We start from the raw sequence: 18,441 nt of genomic DNA on the forward strand, positions 1-18,441 counted from the left end.
AAATGAGCATGCAATGCATATGGGACAACGAAAGTAAAGTGATGGGAAGATAGTACCTGGATAATGAATCAAGAGAGATACTTTCCAAAGATATCTACGTAGGAGCGGGTCAAGACAAGAGAAAAACCAATAAGAATAAAATCCTACCTATACCACTTTCGCAGGTGCTCTTGATTGCATTTAGCATATGCAACAAGCCTTTAAACCCCTAGGTTGCCCCTAGTGGACGAGTTGTAGTCTCGTGAGGGTTTACGGATAAAGTACAAAGAACAAGGGACTTATGAAGCAAAATAAAATAAAATAAAAGGCTGGGTTGCCTCACAGGAGTGCTAAGTTTACCGTCTTCAGTCAGACAAATAAAGAAAACTACCCTAGTCTTATGAAAGTGATAAACCTACCTATACCTCCATCAGACTAGGAGATCAATCCTAGTAAATAGGAGCAATAAGAGGCATAGACATGTCCTCTAAATCAAATTTCTCGACAAATGGTTTTAATCGATGTCCATTTACTTTAAACTCTTTGCCATTGTCGGGATCTCTTATCTCAACAGCCCCATGCGAATAAGCAGTAATAACAATGTAAGGGCTGGTCCAACGAGATCGAAGCTTACCCGGAAAGAGATGAAGTCGAGAGTCATACAAAAGGACTTTCTGACCTGGCGTGAATGATTTCCGTAGAATATGTTGATCATGAAACGCCTTCATCCTATCCTTGTAAATTCTCAAGTTCTTGTATGCATCGTTCCAGATTTCTTCAAGTTCATTTAATTAAAGTTTATGTAGCGAGCCAGCGTTGTCCAGATTAAAATTCATATTTTTGATCGCCCAGTACGCTTTATGTTCCAACTCTACAGGCAAGTGACAAGCTTTCCCATAGACAAGTCTAAAGGGAGACGTTCCAATAGGGGTTTTAAAAGCAGTACGGTATGCCCATAAGGCATCGGTTAATCGGATTGACCAATCCTTACGATTAGGGTTAGCCGTTTTCTCTGAGATATGTTTGATCTCCCTATTGAAAATCTCAGCTTGTCCACTTGTCTGTGGATGGTATGGGGTGCTCACCTTATGAGAGATACCATATTTCTTCATTAAGCTCTCGAATGGTCTATTACAAAAGTGTGAGCCCCCATCACTAATGATGGCTCGAGGCGTCCCGAACCGCGAAAGGATGTTCTCTTTTAAGAATTTAATGACCGTGCGATGGTCATTATTTCGGCACGGAATTGCTTCGACTCATTTAATGACATAATCTATGGCGATCAAAATATACAAATTTTCAAATGATTGGGGAAATGGTCCTATGAAATCGATGCCCCAGCAGTCAAATGTTTCTATGATAAGGATGTGATTTAAAGGTATCATATTTCGACGGGACAATGCTCCCAATTTTTGACAACGCTCACAAGCCTTGCAAAACTCATGAGTGTCCCTGAACATAGTGGGCTAATAAAAGTCACACTGTAAAATCTTGGTCGTGGTCTTTTTAGTAGAAAAGTGACCACCACAGGCCTGTGAATGACAGAAGGAGATGACACTCTGATACTCATCATCTGGCACACATCTCCTTAGAATTTGGTCTGGGCAATATTTGAATAAATATGGATCATCTCAGAAAAAGTTGCGCACATTGGTAAAGAATTTCTTCTTATCTTATGCAGTCCAATGCGTCGGTATGGAACCTGTGGCAAGATATTTGGCAATATCAGCGAACCACGGTGAATGAGAGACTCTTAACAGTTGTTCATTAAGGAACATGTCATTGATATGGGTCGCCTCAGGGGAATCAGAGGTATTAAGGCGAGACAAATGATCAGCCATTACGTTCTCTACTCCCTTTTTATCTTTAATTTTCAAATCAAATTCTTAGAGTAGAAGGATCCATCGTATCAAACGGGGCTTAGAATCATTCTTAAAAAGAAGATACTTAAGTACCGCATAATCTGTGTAGACAATGATCTTAGATCCGATCAGGTAAGACCTAAATTTATCCAAAACGAACACTACGGCTAGGAGTTCCTTTTCCGTAGTTCACTTGGGCTGAATTTAAAGTTCTACTTGCATAATGAATGACGTAGGGCCTCTTATCTTTTCTCTGGCCTAGAACCGTTCCAAGAGCATAATCAGAAGCGTCGCACATAAGCTTAAAAGGAAGGCTCCAATCGGGTGGCTGCATGATAGGTGCAGTGGTTAACATGCCCTTAAGCTTGGTGAAAGTTTCCTGGCATTGCTCAGTCCACTCGTATGGTGCATCCTTTTGCAGAAGATTACATAAGGGACGAGAGAGGAGACTAAAGTCCTTTATGAATCATTTGTAAAACCCTACGTGTCCTAAGAAGGATCACACATCTCTGATGTTCTTGGGTGGAGGTAGGTTAGAGATAAGATCGATTTTTGCCTATCTACCTTGATTCCCTTGGACAAGATGATATGCCCAAGGACAATTTCCTTCTGAACCATGAAATGACACTTCTCCCAATTAAGTACCAAATTCTTTTCTTCACATCTTCTCAGCACACATTTAAGCCTCTCTAAGCATTTGCTGAAAGATGAACCGAAAATAGAGAAATCGTCCATGAAGACCTCTAGATATTTTCCCACAATACCAGAAAAGATACTCATCATACATCGCTGAAAGGTGGCAAGGGCATTACATAACCCGAATGGCATCCTTCTGTAGGCAAAGGTGCCATAGGGACATGTAAATGTAGTCTTTTCCTGGTCCTCAAGGGCGATTTCAATCTGATTGTATCCCGAATACCCGTCAAGGAAGCAATAGTAGGAATGACCAGCTAGCCTTTCCAAGATTTGATCGATGAAGGGCAAAGGAAAGTGGTCCTTCCTTGTGACGGTATTCAGCTTCCTGTAGTCAATGCACATTCTCCACCCAGTAGTAACTCTGGTCGGCACGAGTTCATTATTGGCATTGGCTACGATGGTGATCCCAGACTTCTTAGGAACCACATGAGTTGGATATGGGGTATATGATACCCACATCTAATAGTTTAAGAACCTCGGCCTTAACCACTTCCTTCATGTTTGGATTTAGTCTACGTTGTGATTGCCGAGTGGTTTTCGCATTATCCTCAAGATATATGTGGTGAGTACAAATCGATGGGTCGATTCCCTTAAGGTCCGCTATCATCCATCCAAGAGCTCCCTTATGCTCAAGGAGAGTACCTATGAGCATACTCTCTTGTTCTTTCTCCAGGTGGGCAGAGATCACCACCGGGTATGTCTCATCTTGACCTAAATAGACATATTTCAAAACAGAAGGCAAAGGTTTTAGGTCAAGCTTCGGTGGCTTGAGGTTAGACGGTAAAGGCACTACATCGGTTTGGGGCAACTCTTCAAATTGTGGCATCCACTGATTAACTTCAAGTATTGGCACAGTATCAAGCATGGCACACGTCTCCCTAATCATGTCATCATCAAAATCATGAGAGTGAGCCAGACACGTCTCTAGAGGATCAGAGGATAAGGCAAGAGGTGTTCTATCTTCCACGAAAGAATCAATCATGTTAATGTCATGGAAATCGTCATCATACTCTGAATTGCTGCCATTATTGAAAAAGATGTTTGACTCCAATGTCAAATTTCTGAAAGACATAGTCATGACACAATTCCTGCAATTGATAATCGCATTTGAAGTGGCCAGGAATGGGTGACCAAGAATGACGGGAGTTTGAGTGCTCATGTTATTAATGGGTTCGGTATCCAGGATGATAAAATCTACAGGGTAGTAAAATCTATCGACCTGGACCAACATATCCTCGATTATCCCTCTTGGTACACGAACAGTGCGATCAGCAAGTTATAGTGTGGTTAGGGTGGGTTTTAATTCACCCAATCCTAACTGTTTGTATACTGAGTAAGGAATCAAATTAACGCTTACTCTTAAGTCAAGAAGTACGTGATCAATTCGATAGTTCCCGATTACACATGATATGGTTGGGCTACCAGGATCTTTGAATTTCCGCAGCACGTCTTGCTTAAGGATGGCACTCACTTTCTCAGTCAATAAAATTTTCTTTTGAATACTCTGCCGTCTTTTGGTTGTGCATAGGTCTTTCAGGAATTTGGCATATGAAGGTATTTATTTTACGACATCAAGTAGAGAAATGTTGACTTTTACTTGTTTCAACACTTCTAGAATGTTCTGAGAGTTAGGCAAACGTTTTAGTGCAACCAATCGTTGGGGGAACGGAGCAACTGGCTTCTCTAGAAGTTCCGATTTTAATTTTTGTGGGGCATCACTAGATCCATCATTGTTGTCCACTTCCGGGTCCTCAGGCTTTTCAAGCCTAACTGGGATGGTCTTGTTAATGATCTTACCACTCCTAAGAGTGGTGATGGATTTAGCTTGTTCCATCTGATTTGAAGAGTTAGGGTCACCTATTTCATGTTGCGCTTTGGGATTGGGGAGAGGTTGAGCAGGAAGCATCCCCTTTCCTCCACTTGTTAATTGTGACTCTATCCTTTGAATAGACGGCGTAAGCGTTCCTAATGCCATGTGGATATCATGAAGCGCTTGTACCAAATTCTGATTAAGTAGCTCTTGTTCTCGAATATGTTTTTAAACCGGATCCTCTTTAGGTCTCTCTTGTTGTTGTTGTGAAGTTTGATTAAAGAAACCTTGAGGGGTAGCAGTTTGTCCATTCCTCCAACTAAAATTTGGATGATTTCTCCAACCAGGATTATACGTAATAGAGGTCGGTCCATTGAAAGGTCTTTGATAGTTATTTACAGCATTGGATTGTTCATTCAACACCTCTCGAAAAGCAGGTATTGTAGGACAATTTTCAGTTGTATGAATGTTGCAATCACAGATGCCACAAACACTTTCATTAACCTTATCCTTCTTTCCTTCCATGGCCTCAAATTTTCTTATGAGCGTAGTCACTTTATACTTGAGATTATCCTTTTCTTTCAAAAGATACAATCCACCTTTCTCCTTAGATTGAGTCGGCTTAGACGTGGTGTTTGACTTTGGGTAATAGTCTCATGATTGTGTTTTTTCAGCAAGACTATCGAGGTAATCCCATACCTCGTCAACATTTTTATTAATGAATTCTCCATTACACATTGTCTCAACCATTTGGCGCATGGAAGAAGTCAGTCCATTGTAGAAAAAATTTGTAATGCGCCACGTTTCAAAGCCGTGTTGTGGGCACGAACTGACCAAATCCTTGAACCTTTCCCAACATTGGAAGAATGTTTCATCTTCCTTTTGGGCAAAGTTCATGATTGCTTTTCTGAGGGTAATCGTTTTATGATGTGGGAAAAATTTCTTTATGAATTCCCTCTACATGTCATTCCATGTGCCAATGGATCTAGGATGCAGTGAATGCAACCACGTCTTGGCCTTCTCTTTCAAGGAAAATGGGAAGAGTTTCAGCCTAATTGTATCCTCAGATACATTAGGAAAGTATAAGGTGGCTTTAATCTCGTTAAACTCTTTCAGATGTAGATATGGTTCTTTAGATTCAAGCCCATGAAACTTAAGGAGTTGGATAACCCCTGGCTTGATGTCCATATGTCCTGTATTCTCAGAAAAAAATCATACATGAGGGTGTACTCACCCCCGCCGGTTGTAAATAATCCCGTAAAGTACGAGACGGGGGTGCTTGATGCACCTCATTCTCATCATGTTCTTCCTCAACCTTAGGTTGGGGTAGTGCGTGAGATTGATTTGCAGCCATAACCTCAATTAACTCAGAGGAATTCGAGCGGTGTCTAAACCTGCGATGGACAGTTAGCCCCTTAACTAATCCTCCTTCAGTCAAGAGACGTCGAGTGTTATCACGGGCCCACTTGGGCATGAAACACACGTAGCCCTTGATTTAAATTCTAAACCTAGTCTTAAGAAAGGAATTAAGAATCTAAAAAGAAAAAGAGGGTTAGAGAGAAGTTACCAAATTGGAGTCCCTACGTTAAAAACCTGCAAAACAAACAAAACAAGTTAACTTCTAAAAATAGAAAGTCTAAGATTATAAAATTCCTAATTAGAAGTAAACTAATTTCTAAAGAAAAAGAAGAAATTCTTAGAAAACAAATTAGGAAAGTCTTAAACTAGAAAGTAAGTTAATAAGAGGATATGAAAAATAGAAAGTAGAAATTAGAAAGACTTTACTAAATTAGAAATTTCTATCTTAAAAGCCTATAAAACAGTAAGGTTAGTCTCAAAATAGAAAGTCTACAAATAGGAAAATTCTAGAAATAAAATACGAAACAAGGTTAGGATTCTAAAAGAATTAGAATTAGAAACTTGCTAAAAAGGGAAACAAATCCTAATCTAGAAATAGAAAGGAAGAATTTAAGAAGAAATTACCAATTTAGAAACTATCTTAGAAACCTACAAAATATGAAAACAGGTTAGTTTTTAGAAATCAACAGAAAATAATCTAACCTAAAATTAGAGAAATCCTAACCTTAAACTAATCCTAAAACAAGTTAATTTCGGAAAACGTAACCGTCAGTCCCCGGCAACGGCGCCAAAAACTTGTTCACTCCCCAAGTGCAGGGTTGTGATGTAGTAATAAACTCGGTAAGACCGAGGTCGAATCCGAAGGGACTGAAACCTATACGTTATCTGAAACTAGGTAGAAATAGAACTAGCCTAAGATGAAATCTAAATCAAATATAAATTGATGAATAATGGTGAGAGATTAATGTAAAACTTAAGAGAAATCAGAGATAAGAAACTAGGGATTCAGAGGATCCACTTGTAGAGATTAGGGAGATCTTATGCCTGCTTCAAAAATCATGAAAATTAAACTGAACTTTCTCTGATATAATTTTAAAGAGATGAAAGGTATATGAATTAGAATGGATTCCATCACCAAACCATGCCCAGAAGACAAAGCAAACAACAGAATTAAACTAATTATCAACCAATCAACATGCTATGAAGGTTAGGAAGGGTACCGTCATCCGACCATGCCCAGGAGACGATGGTGAACAACAGGGCTTCCTGACATCATAAACATAAAAAGTAAAAGAACATGCTCAAAGCTATCGCAGATCCATTGTAATTTTAGTCACAACAGACTATTAAAAACTAAAAACACTCCCTTAATTAAACCAAAATCAACATCAGTTCAATCTAAACAAAAGGCACAAGCAAAGAGTCTCCCATCACACTACAAGCTTCACCTCTTAGCCCTAGCTAAGAGGTTTAGCCTGTCATAGACATGCTAAAATCTCATTAAAAAAAAAAGAAAAGGAAAGAGGAACCAAAGGAAGAAGAAGGAAGAAGGAAGATGTGCTCCACTCCACGTCCAAGCCGCTCCACTTTTCTCTCTCCCCCACGTCTCCCCTCTTTTTGCCCAGGATCTCCTCCAGCTCTTTTTATAGCTGTTGGAGTGGTGGAAATCGGATTTGGAAAGCTGTCGCACGCGCAGCGAAAGCCTTTTCGCAGCTAAGTTTGGGGCTTCATAACTCTCGCGTTCCTTGCATTATTTCTATAAAATCAACGTCTCTTAAAATTATTTTGGCTGGCTTACATGATGGACGGTTCAAATCTGCCATGTGATCAAAGATGGTGGGCCACAACCGCCTGGAAAACTGGATTTCGCGGACGTGTTTAACCTTTTGTACGTCCAGCGCTGTCGTGATTGGTGGGCCCCACAGAGGTACTTTCAGAGAAATCCACCCCGTCCATTAAATTCAGGACGAAATTTCGGTCAGAAACGGATGGTTTTGAACGTCCGTTGATGCGGCCCAGAGGAAAAATCACAATAAAATTACTTTTGAATGTTGCAAGGCAGTCCGTTTGTGGCCTCTGTATCGCGCATATTTGTATGCATGGGTACAAACAGTCAGCATGCGTTTGATGTGTTCGAGGCCATATACAAGATGGACGGCTTGGATCAGATCCTTGGGCCATGATGGTGGCCCACTTTGTTCTGCAAAACGGACCGCCCGTCGGTTTGTGAAACAGAGAGTTTCCATCTCTGTTTCGGCAACTGAGATGGAACAGTCAAAGGTCCGTTTGACCATGGTGGAAGTACAACGCATGGCTGGTGCACTTGTGCACGTGCACATGCCACATAAGGTGGGGTCCACTGCAATCTTTTAGATAAATCTACACCGTCTATCCATTTTGTCTCCCAGATTAAGGCATTGAATCCAAATTTGAGGTAGTTTCAAATATCAAGTGGGCCCAAAATCAACGGTTTATGGGCTGATTTGTCAGTTGGGGCACTTCCATAGTGATCCGAGGGCTAAAATTTGAAATGTGCGGTTAATTTATGTCCCCAATCCCATGTATGAAGTTTCGAGCCAATCGGATGGCGGGAACCCTGTGATCTTGTATTCTGCGCCAGTTTCGGGCCTCTTTAACGTGAACGGCTTTATTTCCTCGGATCCCTAGTGTGTAAATCCTTCAGTCTTAGTCCTCTAGAGTCCGTCCCCTGCTCTGATGACTTTAGAGTATCAAATCCATGCTTTTAATATCCTTTTTCAATGAACGCTCCTAATTTCATCCTGCAACAAAAATACAATTAAAATACTCCATTAAACATTATTATATACGTAAAATCTGGCAATAATCAGAGTCTGATATGCAATATTTGACCCTCATCACATTCGTGTAAGGGAGATCCATAGCAGAAAGTTGTGCTCTTGCTCAGGAAATCTTTCGAGACATGGACTGAAAAGTCAGAGGGAGAAACATTCTCATTAGACTGGACATGGGAAAAGCTTAGGATAGATCTATTGGGGCTTCTTGAAGGCGGTACTCAACAAGTTTGGGTTCAATGCGAGATAGATTGAGATGGTAGAAAAGTGTTGGTATAATTCTTATTTCTTTATCCATTAGACTGGACATGGGAAAAGCTTAGGATAGATCTATTGGGGCTTCTTGAAGGCGGTCCTCAACAAGTTTGGGTTCAATGCGAGATAGATTGAGATGGTAGAAAAGTGTTGGTATAACTCTTATTTCTTTATCCAAATTAATGGCGAGCCATGTGGGGTTCTTCAAGTCATTAATAGGGCTTCTCCAAGGGGACCCTATCTTGCCAGCATTCTTCATCTTAGCGGACGAGGTTCTGGGGAGAGGCTTCAAGCAATTGGTTGATAGAGGCATCTTTCAACCCTTTAAGACCCGCAGGGATTTCCCACTGGTCTCACATCTCATCTTCGCTGAAACGGTCCTGTTTGCAAATGGAAGTTGCGAATCCCTGAGAATGATTGTCAAATTTCTCAATAAGTACGAAATGGCGTCACGGCAGAAAATCAATAGTCAAAAGAACTTCTTTATTCTCTCTGCCAGTGAATCTAAAGCATGCTCCAGGTCAGCCAAAAGAATCCTTGGATTCAACAAGGGGGTTGCTCCTTTTACCTACCTAGAAATTCCTATTTTTAAAGGGAGGCCTCAGAGGGCTTACTTTCAATCGGTGCTTGAGATGATCCACCATAGACTATTGGGTTGGAAAGAGCATAATTTTAACCCAAGCTGGAAGACTTATGCAGGTTAACCATGTGTTGAGTAGCATCTCAATTCACGTTCTTTTGGCTACGAAAGTCGCTTTCAGCTTGTTAGGAGACCTGAAAAAAGCATTCTTTGATTTTATTTTATTATATTTTTTTCTAAGGCTGGGAATGGAATAAGAAACATTGTCAGTGGTTGAACTTTAAGAAAATCGATCTCCCAAAATCTAAGGGTGGGTTGGGGGTGAGAATCCTAAAAAAGGTGATGAATGCTTTACGGATGAAGATGGAGTGGATTTTCAAATTCAAGAGGAGTCTAGCGGTTGGGCTACTTTCATGAAGGCGAAGTACTCCTTCCAGGCAGCAGGTGGTACGAGTCTTGCCTCTTTTGCTTCACCCTTGTGGAAGCAAATCTACAAAATAATCCTAATTGTTGCAGACCACACCCACTAGTTAATCGGTTGTGGCAAGTGTAACTTCTTGGAGGACGACCGGTTAGGCTTAGGGCCCCTTATTGCTTGGAGATTGCAATTGTTGCCCTCATAGTTTCAATCAGCAAGAGCTCATGTGCATATTGGGCCTAATGGCTTGCCTTCATAAGCATGTATGCAACATCTCCTCCTTTAGGTGGTGCTCAATCATATATTGGATGAGGGGATCTATACCTCTAGCATGGAGGACAAATATATTTGGACAGACTCCTCTTCGAGTGAATTTAATGTCAGTCGGCTTGGCAAATTATCAGAACTGCGGGCGAGAAGAAAGACGGATCAAAGTGGGTGTGGTACCTAAAGCTCCCACCGAAGCTTTCGCTCATAACTTGGAAGATCATACATAGGGTTGTTCCGGTGGATGCCAAAATTTAAGATAGACGGGTATGTATTGCTTCCAAAGTGCCTGTTGCCCTTCAGCTCAAACATCCCATATTGAGACGGTCAATCCACTTATTCTCTTGGGGCAAGAAAGGTCTGGGAAAGCTTTGAGTTTCCGTTTAGTTTTCACGCCTCTAATTCCACCCAGTCTATTGGTAAGGAAACTAGATGGTGGCAACAACTGCAACTTCGACCGTTTCCTCCTCTTAAGGAGTCTCATTCCCACCTCCATCATATTGTTGAATTATTGAACTTCTAGTTGTACACCTGTTTTATCAGGTGTGCCAAAAATATATTTTATATTCAATCAAACATGAGGCCACACATATTAACGAAAGCCTGTATTTGGTCAAATATGTGTGGTCGGCGGGCATGTGAGTTCCTAATTATTGATAATTTGGTGTAAATAAGTAATAATTATTTACTTTTTATTATTTATTTATTTTTTATGCACGCACACATACCCCACACACTCACGGGTAGTGGAATTTCACCACCTATGGGTACTCGAACCCTTGACCCGGTGTTAAAACTCCTGAGAGTCTACTACTGGGCATGCGAGTTCCTAATTTCATGACTTTTTATATTAACCGCTCGTAATATTTGATAGTTACCGCTTCTAAAAGGGTCACTCGGTTTGCGTGATATCCATACCAGACCAGGTCACAGAACTCCATGGCACCAACATCATGTATTTATTTTATCCACGCCATCCATTCGATCTGCAATATCTTTTTAGGACGTAAACTGAAGTAAGGGGCAGATCCAAAGCTCAAGTGGATTACGTACGCCAAAGGAAAAGGTGAGAATGACAACGGTCACCGTCGAAAACACTGTTTACCATGGTGTGGTCCTTAAGCTTTGGATCTGCTTTTTTTTTTTTTTTTGGGTTCATAATCTAAAATGATTTGAGAAAATGTTAACAACCTAAATAAAACACATATTAAGGTAGGGGTTATAGAATTTTGACTTATAGGAGTTTGTGTTTTGCTGCAAACACGAAGTAAAATCCCACATATATTTCAAACAGTCGGCAATTTTCATGATTCTAATTTTAACACGGTTTACCTGAATTTCCAGCCATGAGATTTTATCAGTTTTGGGGTTGGGCTGGATTGGGCTTGGCCCCAACAACCATGATCTGTCCATTGCCAACTTAGAGCAAGATGATATTTGCACAACGTTTGGTTGTTGGGGCCAGGCCCACCCCTACTTGCCTATCCTCCCTACTCAATTTGCACAACGTCCCACGTGATGGGTGTACCATAGAGATTCCTGCACGTATCCATCACACCAGATCTCAGATTTCCCACAAACGTACCGTGACGTCATGTGCATTGCGTGTGAAGGCATGCACTGAGAGGGATGCATGTTGGGGCTTCAAACCTCTTCGAAGGAAAAAGAAAAAAAAGACAGAAAAATTTAAAACCACCAGCGATTTTCAGCCAACCGTGCAGACTAGACAAAACCACTGCTTCGTCCCTCATCTATAAAAGGAGGGGAAGACATCTCCTTAATGGCACCACAGTTAGGTTCCCTAGAAAAACCTGCATTTTGCTGGGGTTTGGAAAGTCTGTGAGGCTATCCAACATCTTGTTCTAAGTTGTAGGGAACATGAAGGTACGTTTTGCAACCTTCGATTACCCAAATATATATCTTTTAAGTAAAAGAAAAGGAGGAAAAATAAAATAAAATCATTTCCTTCTATTGATGGGAGTCAATGATAAGAGAGAATGATTCTTTTTTTTTTTTTCTTTTTCTTTTTTTTTTTAATGAATAATTTGATTATGTGAAATATCGTGTGTCAATGTGTATTCACGGGGCGGAAACTTGCTTTTACAGCAAAAGATAGTAATGAAAGTCCAGATGATTTGTGAGAGATGCCGAAGGAAGGCCATGAAGACCGCTTCAGCCGTGCATGGTGACTAGCAATAAACTCCTTTTCTTTCTAGTAATTAGTTATTCTCTTATGATTTAATGTCGTTTAAAAAAAATATAAAATAAAAAAATCATGCATGTAATGTTGAAATCTTTCCAAAAAGAAAATAAAAAAAGTACAAGCTTTTGAGGAGAGTTATTTCATTTTTTCAGTTTAAAAGTGCTGTCTCACGTTGGATAATTAGATAAGAAGAAGGGATATGGAGTGCTTATAAAAAGCTTTGGACGTCATAATTTGGTTGTGCATGTCGTGAGACTTCGTTTGTTAGTCTATTACATCCTTCGATCTCATCAAAGATCAACTATTTCAAAGAGAGCAACTTTGTCTATGCATAGAAAAGATAAACAACTAAAGTCATCATATTTTATTTTATTCGAGTTTTTACATAGCATTAGTTCTGAGATGAATATGTGATTCCAACACCATACTGCTCATATTTAGGTGCTGATTTGCATGGTATGTGTTTTAAGTGCACCTGCACCGGTGTGCTCATACATGTATTATAAGCCAACAAGCAGTCTCTGTCTGCATTCCTGCTATGGCATACAAGTTTAGGTGAATTAAACAATGAGAAATATGTCCAAATGTAATGCAATCTATTGAATTGTGAATGCATCATGATGTATGTTAGCATTGTGAAATATACATATACTATGTGGATAAATGAAACTTTGAAGTTTTGATGGCGCTGATATTTATGTTGTCCCTTCATTCAAGTCTATATGCCCTTATGAACAGGTTGAATGGTATACAAACGTCACGATGGGCCCTAGGAAGGTTTCAATGATGGATGTCATTAGCACCATTGTCTCCTGTGGTGTGGTCCCCTTGCTTCTTGGATTTTCTTTCTTTCTTTGCTCAAGCTCTAAAATGATCAGTCAAAATGGATGGACGGCGTGGATAAAAGACATACATCATGGTGAGCCCTGCAGACACCCTCCGAGGACTGAGTCCATCTTGGCAGGGGCAGGACAGAATCCACGTACATGAATGTAAAGCTAGTATTGTCATTGCATTGCATCGCACAAGAAAGAAGCCGATCTACGTTGTATGAAAAGAATATTTTGGACACTTGCGTGAGACATGAATGTCTTTCTAGACGTGACTGGCACGAGAGAGAGAGAGAGAGAGAGAGAGAGAGAGAGAGAGAGCCATTTTTCTTATTACATGAATCATATTTCCAGCTTCATTAATTAAAAAATATATTTTTATAATAAGAAATGATTAAGGAGTTAATTGGTATGATTGAGACAATGAAACAAAGCTCTCTGCAAAGCCTCACGCATGTGATTAGTGTCTCACATCTATGTAAGATCCAAGACATCCAACTGCCCTGGCTCAAAAAACCAGTCTGGTGCACTCATCAGGTGGGCCACAGCTTTCAAAAAAAATGGACGGTTGGAAAAAGATGGTCAAGATTTTCTAAGCCGTCCACCCATTTTTAACATTGCTGTCCAATCAGCCCGCCTTTTTTGCGAAAAATCTAAGTTGGAGTCACTTGATAGACATCTTGAATCCTGTGCCCATGCGCCTCACCATGATGATGTGTTTTATCCATGCCATCCATCCTTTATGCCATCTCTTTTTATAGCAAGAACCAAAATCTGAGGTAGATCCAAATCCTAAGTGGAGCACACCACAGGAAATAATTTGTTGATTTAGTGTCCACAATTAACAACTTTCTAGGGTCCAACATAATATTTATTTGCCATCCAACCTGTTGATAAGGTCACATAGGCCTAGATTAAGGCAAAACACAAATATAGCTTAATCCAAAACTTCTGTGGCCTTCAAAATGTCTTCAACAATCAGCCTTCAATCTCCACTGTTTCGTAGGTGTCGTCCACCTAAGGTTTTGATTTGCCTAATTTTTGGGATCATACACTAAAATTATCTGGAAGAATGGATGGACGGCATGGATAAGATACATACATCATGATGGGGCCCACAGAGAGCTTTGACATCAGCTATCAGGCTGATGTTCGGGACACTAGCCAAACCGCGACCATTTGGATGGGCTGTCTTATACACGAGGGCTTACCCTAACTCATTCAAGTGATCTGAGGAGCTATCCTAAGAAAAGTCAATCACAAAATGTCCTTGCAATTTCTCACAGTTTTATCGTTTCTATACAACCGTTTGCTTTCAAAATAGGTCCATACAAATATGAGATTTTACAATTATGAGGTCCATTTATGTAATTAAAGTACGTAGATTTGACATATAAACACGATTAAGGCCCCGTGTGTGTATTCTCTTACACATCCTACTGATTTGGTTTTCCACCATATGGATGAGCCATATAACAAAGAATCATGATGATTAGATGATCCTAGCCATCTAATCACTTCATTTGAGTGTGACCCATCAATCATTTCACGGTAGAAAACTTGTGTATGATCCTAAACATCCGATCATTTAAGTTTGACATAAGTTCTCCAATTTGATGCAGGTGTAATCTCGGTGGTGATAGAAGGGAAGGAACAAGATCAGGTCGTGGTGATCGGAGAAGGAGTTGATGCTGCTAAACTGGCACGCCGTATGAAGAAGAAGGTGGGTCACACAGTTCTAATCACGGTGGAAGAGGTGAAACCGAAAGAAGAAAAGAAGGAGAAAAAAGAAGAGCCAAAGATCTGCACACCATATTGGCAGCCATATCCACAGTACGTTGTGGCATGTGAGCCCATTTACGACCCATGTCGGGGTGAGTGTTCTCTCATGTGAGGGTATTTCTGATATGTTTGTATTTTTTGTGTTTTATCTATTGCTATAAAAATGTGGTGTAGATTATGTTAGGATGGGCTTCGTTAAGCATGTAGAGGGGGCCCACCTACACACCACCGTATGTGCCAAAGTGGCACACGTGGTGTGAAATCCAAGCCCTCCATTAGATGGGTCACACGTGCCTGTCCACCTGATGAATTGATGGGTCAAAGAAGTTTTTCTAACCCATCCATTTGTTTCTAAAAACATTGCTTGGTTGATTAGTGGATTGGCCTGGTTCTTCCACTCGGTTTAGCTGGTGACCCCAACACCACCCAGCTAGCTGATGGAAAAGCTCTGTGGGCTCCACTATGATGTATGTGTTTTATCCACGCCGTCTATCCATTTTTTCAGTTCATTTAAGGGCATGAGAAAAAAATTAAGCAAATCCTAAGCTCAAATGGACCACACCCCATGAAATAGTGGTGGATTAAAGGCTTATCTTTGAAAACTTCATGGAGGCCACCCCAACATTTATTTGCCATCCAACCTGTTCGTAAAGTCACATAAACCTGGATGAAGGAGAAACACAAATCATATTGATCCAAAACTTCTGTGGGCCCGAGGAAGTTTTCAATGGTTGGCATTCAGTCTCCACTATTTCATGGGGTGTGGTTCACTTGAGTTTTAGATCTGCTTACTTTTTATGCTTATGCCCTAAAATGATCTGGAGAAATGGATGGACAGCTGGATAAAACACATACATCATGGTGGGCCCACAGAGCTTTTCCACCAGCTAGCTGGTTGGTGTTGGGGTCACCACCCAATCCAAGTCTCTGATGTTTAGGCAGTGTAATCGACGCAATAAGTCTCACCTGATGGATGGCTTAGAACTCAATCATGTTAGATACGTTGGCAAATTTAATGGTGTATAGATGGGCTCCCCTGCAAGGCATGGTTTAAAAATAATGAAAACTGGCCTCGGTTCAAAACCAGTCGAGTTGAGCAGACTCGGAAATTCAGGCAAGTTTCTCCAGTCCTATTTATGTAATATCTGAAAAGTTCTAGTAAGTTTTTCTCGGATGAAATCTAGTCAGGTCTATTCCACTTGGGTAAGTTGGGTCTAGTCGTTTTGAGTTTTTAAACTATTGTATAAGGGCTTGTATTCATATCACCTTTCTGTCAATTTGTATTTTATTTATTTATTTTTTTTAAAATGGGACTTCTATTTGTATTGCAATTTATTTTCTTTTCAGTGCTTGAACTACGAAGGATGGGATATATATATATATATATATATATAGATAGAGAGAGAGAGAGAGAGAGAGAGAGAGAGAGAGAGAGAGAGAGAGAGAGAGAGACTGGGGGTTGTTAAGCTATGTTGATAGCTGACTACCATTTATAAACTGGAGGCTATCGACCCACATATGCAACGCATAGTGTCATAGGTAGATGACACAATTCCGAATGTCTGTCCCTTGGGACATCTACCGTTGATCACAGACAAAAATTAAATGGATCAGACAATCTTACCCGTCTGATTTCACCTGTTGAATTGATACCCATGATTTTTTAAGCTGTTCATAAGCATCCAACCATTAAATGGTTAGAATAGTTTGATCTCTGTGTGGGTTATGATTTATTCACTGGACACTGGATATCACCATTGGATGATGTGGAACTGCCTACATAAATTCCACATGCATAGCAGATGATTCTCCATTTGGATTATGCATCCAAGAGAACGGTGTTCTATTGGACTCCTACGTACAGATGGGATGACGGCCCGGTCATCCAGACCGTTGATCTGATGGTCCTTACTCTAGAAATATTAGGCCAACCTTAAAATTAAATTCCCCAACAAAAAAATTACATAAAAAATATATAAATAGGTGGTTTTAAATTCCCCAACCAGTAGCATCAGAGCGTCTATTATTGGTTTGTTCGTCACATGGAGTGAAGTGGACCACATTCGCATCAAAGAATAGAAGTTGATGGGTGGTGATGGTGACGTTTCATGTATAAGCGCTAAACAATGCCCAAAAGCTAAGGTGTTTCATATGGATAAATGGTGCAAATGAGTGAGTTGTATGGTAGAGCCATCTCTCCACACGGCACACTGTGAGGCACAATCAATCAGAACCATCCATCTAGTGGGTTGTACTGTAGATGGAATATGATTTGAAAAAATACTTCCATCAGATGACAGCCATTCGATTAGTGGCCTTTTAAGCAATGGTAGGAAACAAAAATAATCAACAGCCATCATTAGATGGACGTTATTGGCTTAACATCCTCCTTCCAAGTGTACCATTGAGAGACTGTCCCTAAAAAATGCACGCCTTGGATTGCTTTATTTTTGGGCTCATGCCTTAAATGAGCTAGCAAATTGGATGGATATTATGAATATAAAATACGTACATCAGGGTGGACCACTGCACTGAGTCACCAGGGAATCAGCTTCCACAGACATCTAATGTTATATATAAAAGTGGCTCCTACAAAATGGACCTTAATTAGGACCACTCATATATCTTAGGTCTCTATGGAAGGAGTCCTCTTGCACGGTACGGAAACGGATTGGCTACTCCCTGCCACCTGCCAATGGCTGATGGTTGGTGCTCTGTGGACCCCTCCATGATGTATGTGTTTCATCCATGCCGTCCATCTATTTTTCTAGATCATTTTATGTATGAAATCAAATACTAGGTGCATCCCAATCTCAAATGAACCACATTACAGGAAACAGTGTTGAATGAACGTCAACCATTAAAAAAATTTTGGGGGTCATAAAAGTTTTGGATCAAGCTGATCTTTGTTGTTTCCATTTATCTGGGTCTGTATGACCTAATAAACAGATTGGATGTCAAATAAACAGTACATTGGGCCTTAGGTGGTTTTTAATGGTGGATATCCAATCACTATTATTTTCCCGTGGTATGGTCCACCCGATATTTATATCCCTCACATTTTTGGGATCAAGCCATACAATGATATGTAAAAATGGATGAACGGAGTGGATGAAACACATACAGCATGGTGGGGCCCACGTAGCACCAACCATCAGCCATCGGGCTGGTGGCAGGGGGCGTAGCCAATCCGCCCTCGCACGGTACCATATTTGTACTCGCTTTGGTAAGCCAAGATGGAGACCACAAATCTTAAAAATCTGCCAGCATGTACACTTTCATACATGTGTTTATCAGGTGGGCCACACATATATAATTGCAAATAGTAAAACACCCAAAATCTGTGGGGCCCACCATATTATGTATGTGACATGCATGCATCCACTCTGTCCATGAGGTGAGAACCCTTATATCCATCTTTATAATCACCGTAAGCACAAAAAATCAGTCCAATAAAAAAACTGATCAGATGGGCCACCCCAAATGAAATTTTTAAAATTGTGCCTAAAACAACTCTAAATTCATGCTGCCTGGCCTACATCATCCTGATTTTTGTATCTTCCTTTCATCCTTGTGAGCCTCACCGG

At 40.4% G+C, this 18,441-nt stretch overlaps 1 protein-coding gene and 1 non-coding gene across 2 annotated transcripts; both read left to right on the forward strand.

Annotated features, from left to right (window-relative positions):
* Positions 1 to 5,155: 5,155 nt before the first annotated feature.
* On the forward strand, positions 5,156 to 5,262 carry LOC131257080 (small nucleolar RNA R71). The gene has a single exon (XR_009177100.1). It is a non-coding gene; the product is annotated as a small nucleolar RNA R71 (small nucleolar RNA).
* Positions 5,263 to 11,545: 6,283 nt separating this feature from the next.
* LOC131255968 (heavy metal-associated isoprenylated plant protein 47-like) lies at positions 11,546 to 16,121 on the forward strand. Its single transcript, XM_058256940.1, has 3 exons — positions 11,546 to 11,923; positions 12,146 to 12,224; positions 14,695 to 16,121. The coding sequence occupies exons 1-3, from the start codon at positions 11,918 to 11,920 to the stop codon at positions 14,964 to 14,966; spliced, it is 357 nt and encodes a 118-aa protein (XP_058112923.1). The 5' UTR covers positions 11,546 to 11,917; the 3' UTR covers positions 14,967 to 16,121.
* The last annotated feature ends 2,320 nt before the right edge of the window (positions 16,122 to 18,441 follow it).

The sequence above is a fragment of the Magnolia sinica genome, chromosome 9, assembly GCF_029962835.1.
Source record: "Magnolia sinica isolate HGM2019 chromosome 9, MsV1, whole genome shotgun sequence".
Classification (NCBI taxonomy): Eukaryota; Viridiplantae; Streptophyta; class Magnoliopsida; order Magnoliales; family Magnoliaceae; genus Magnolia; species Magnolia sinica.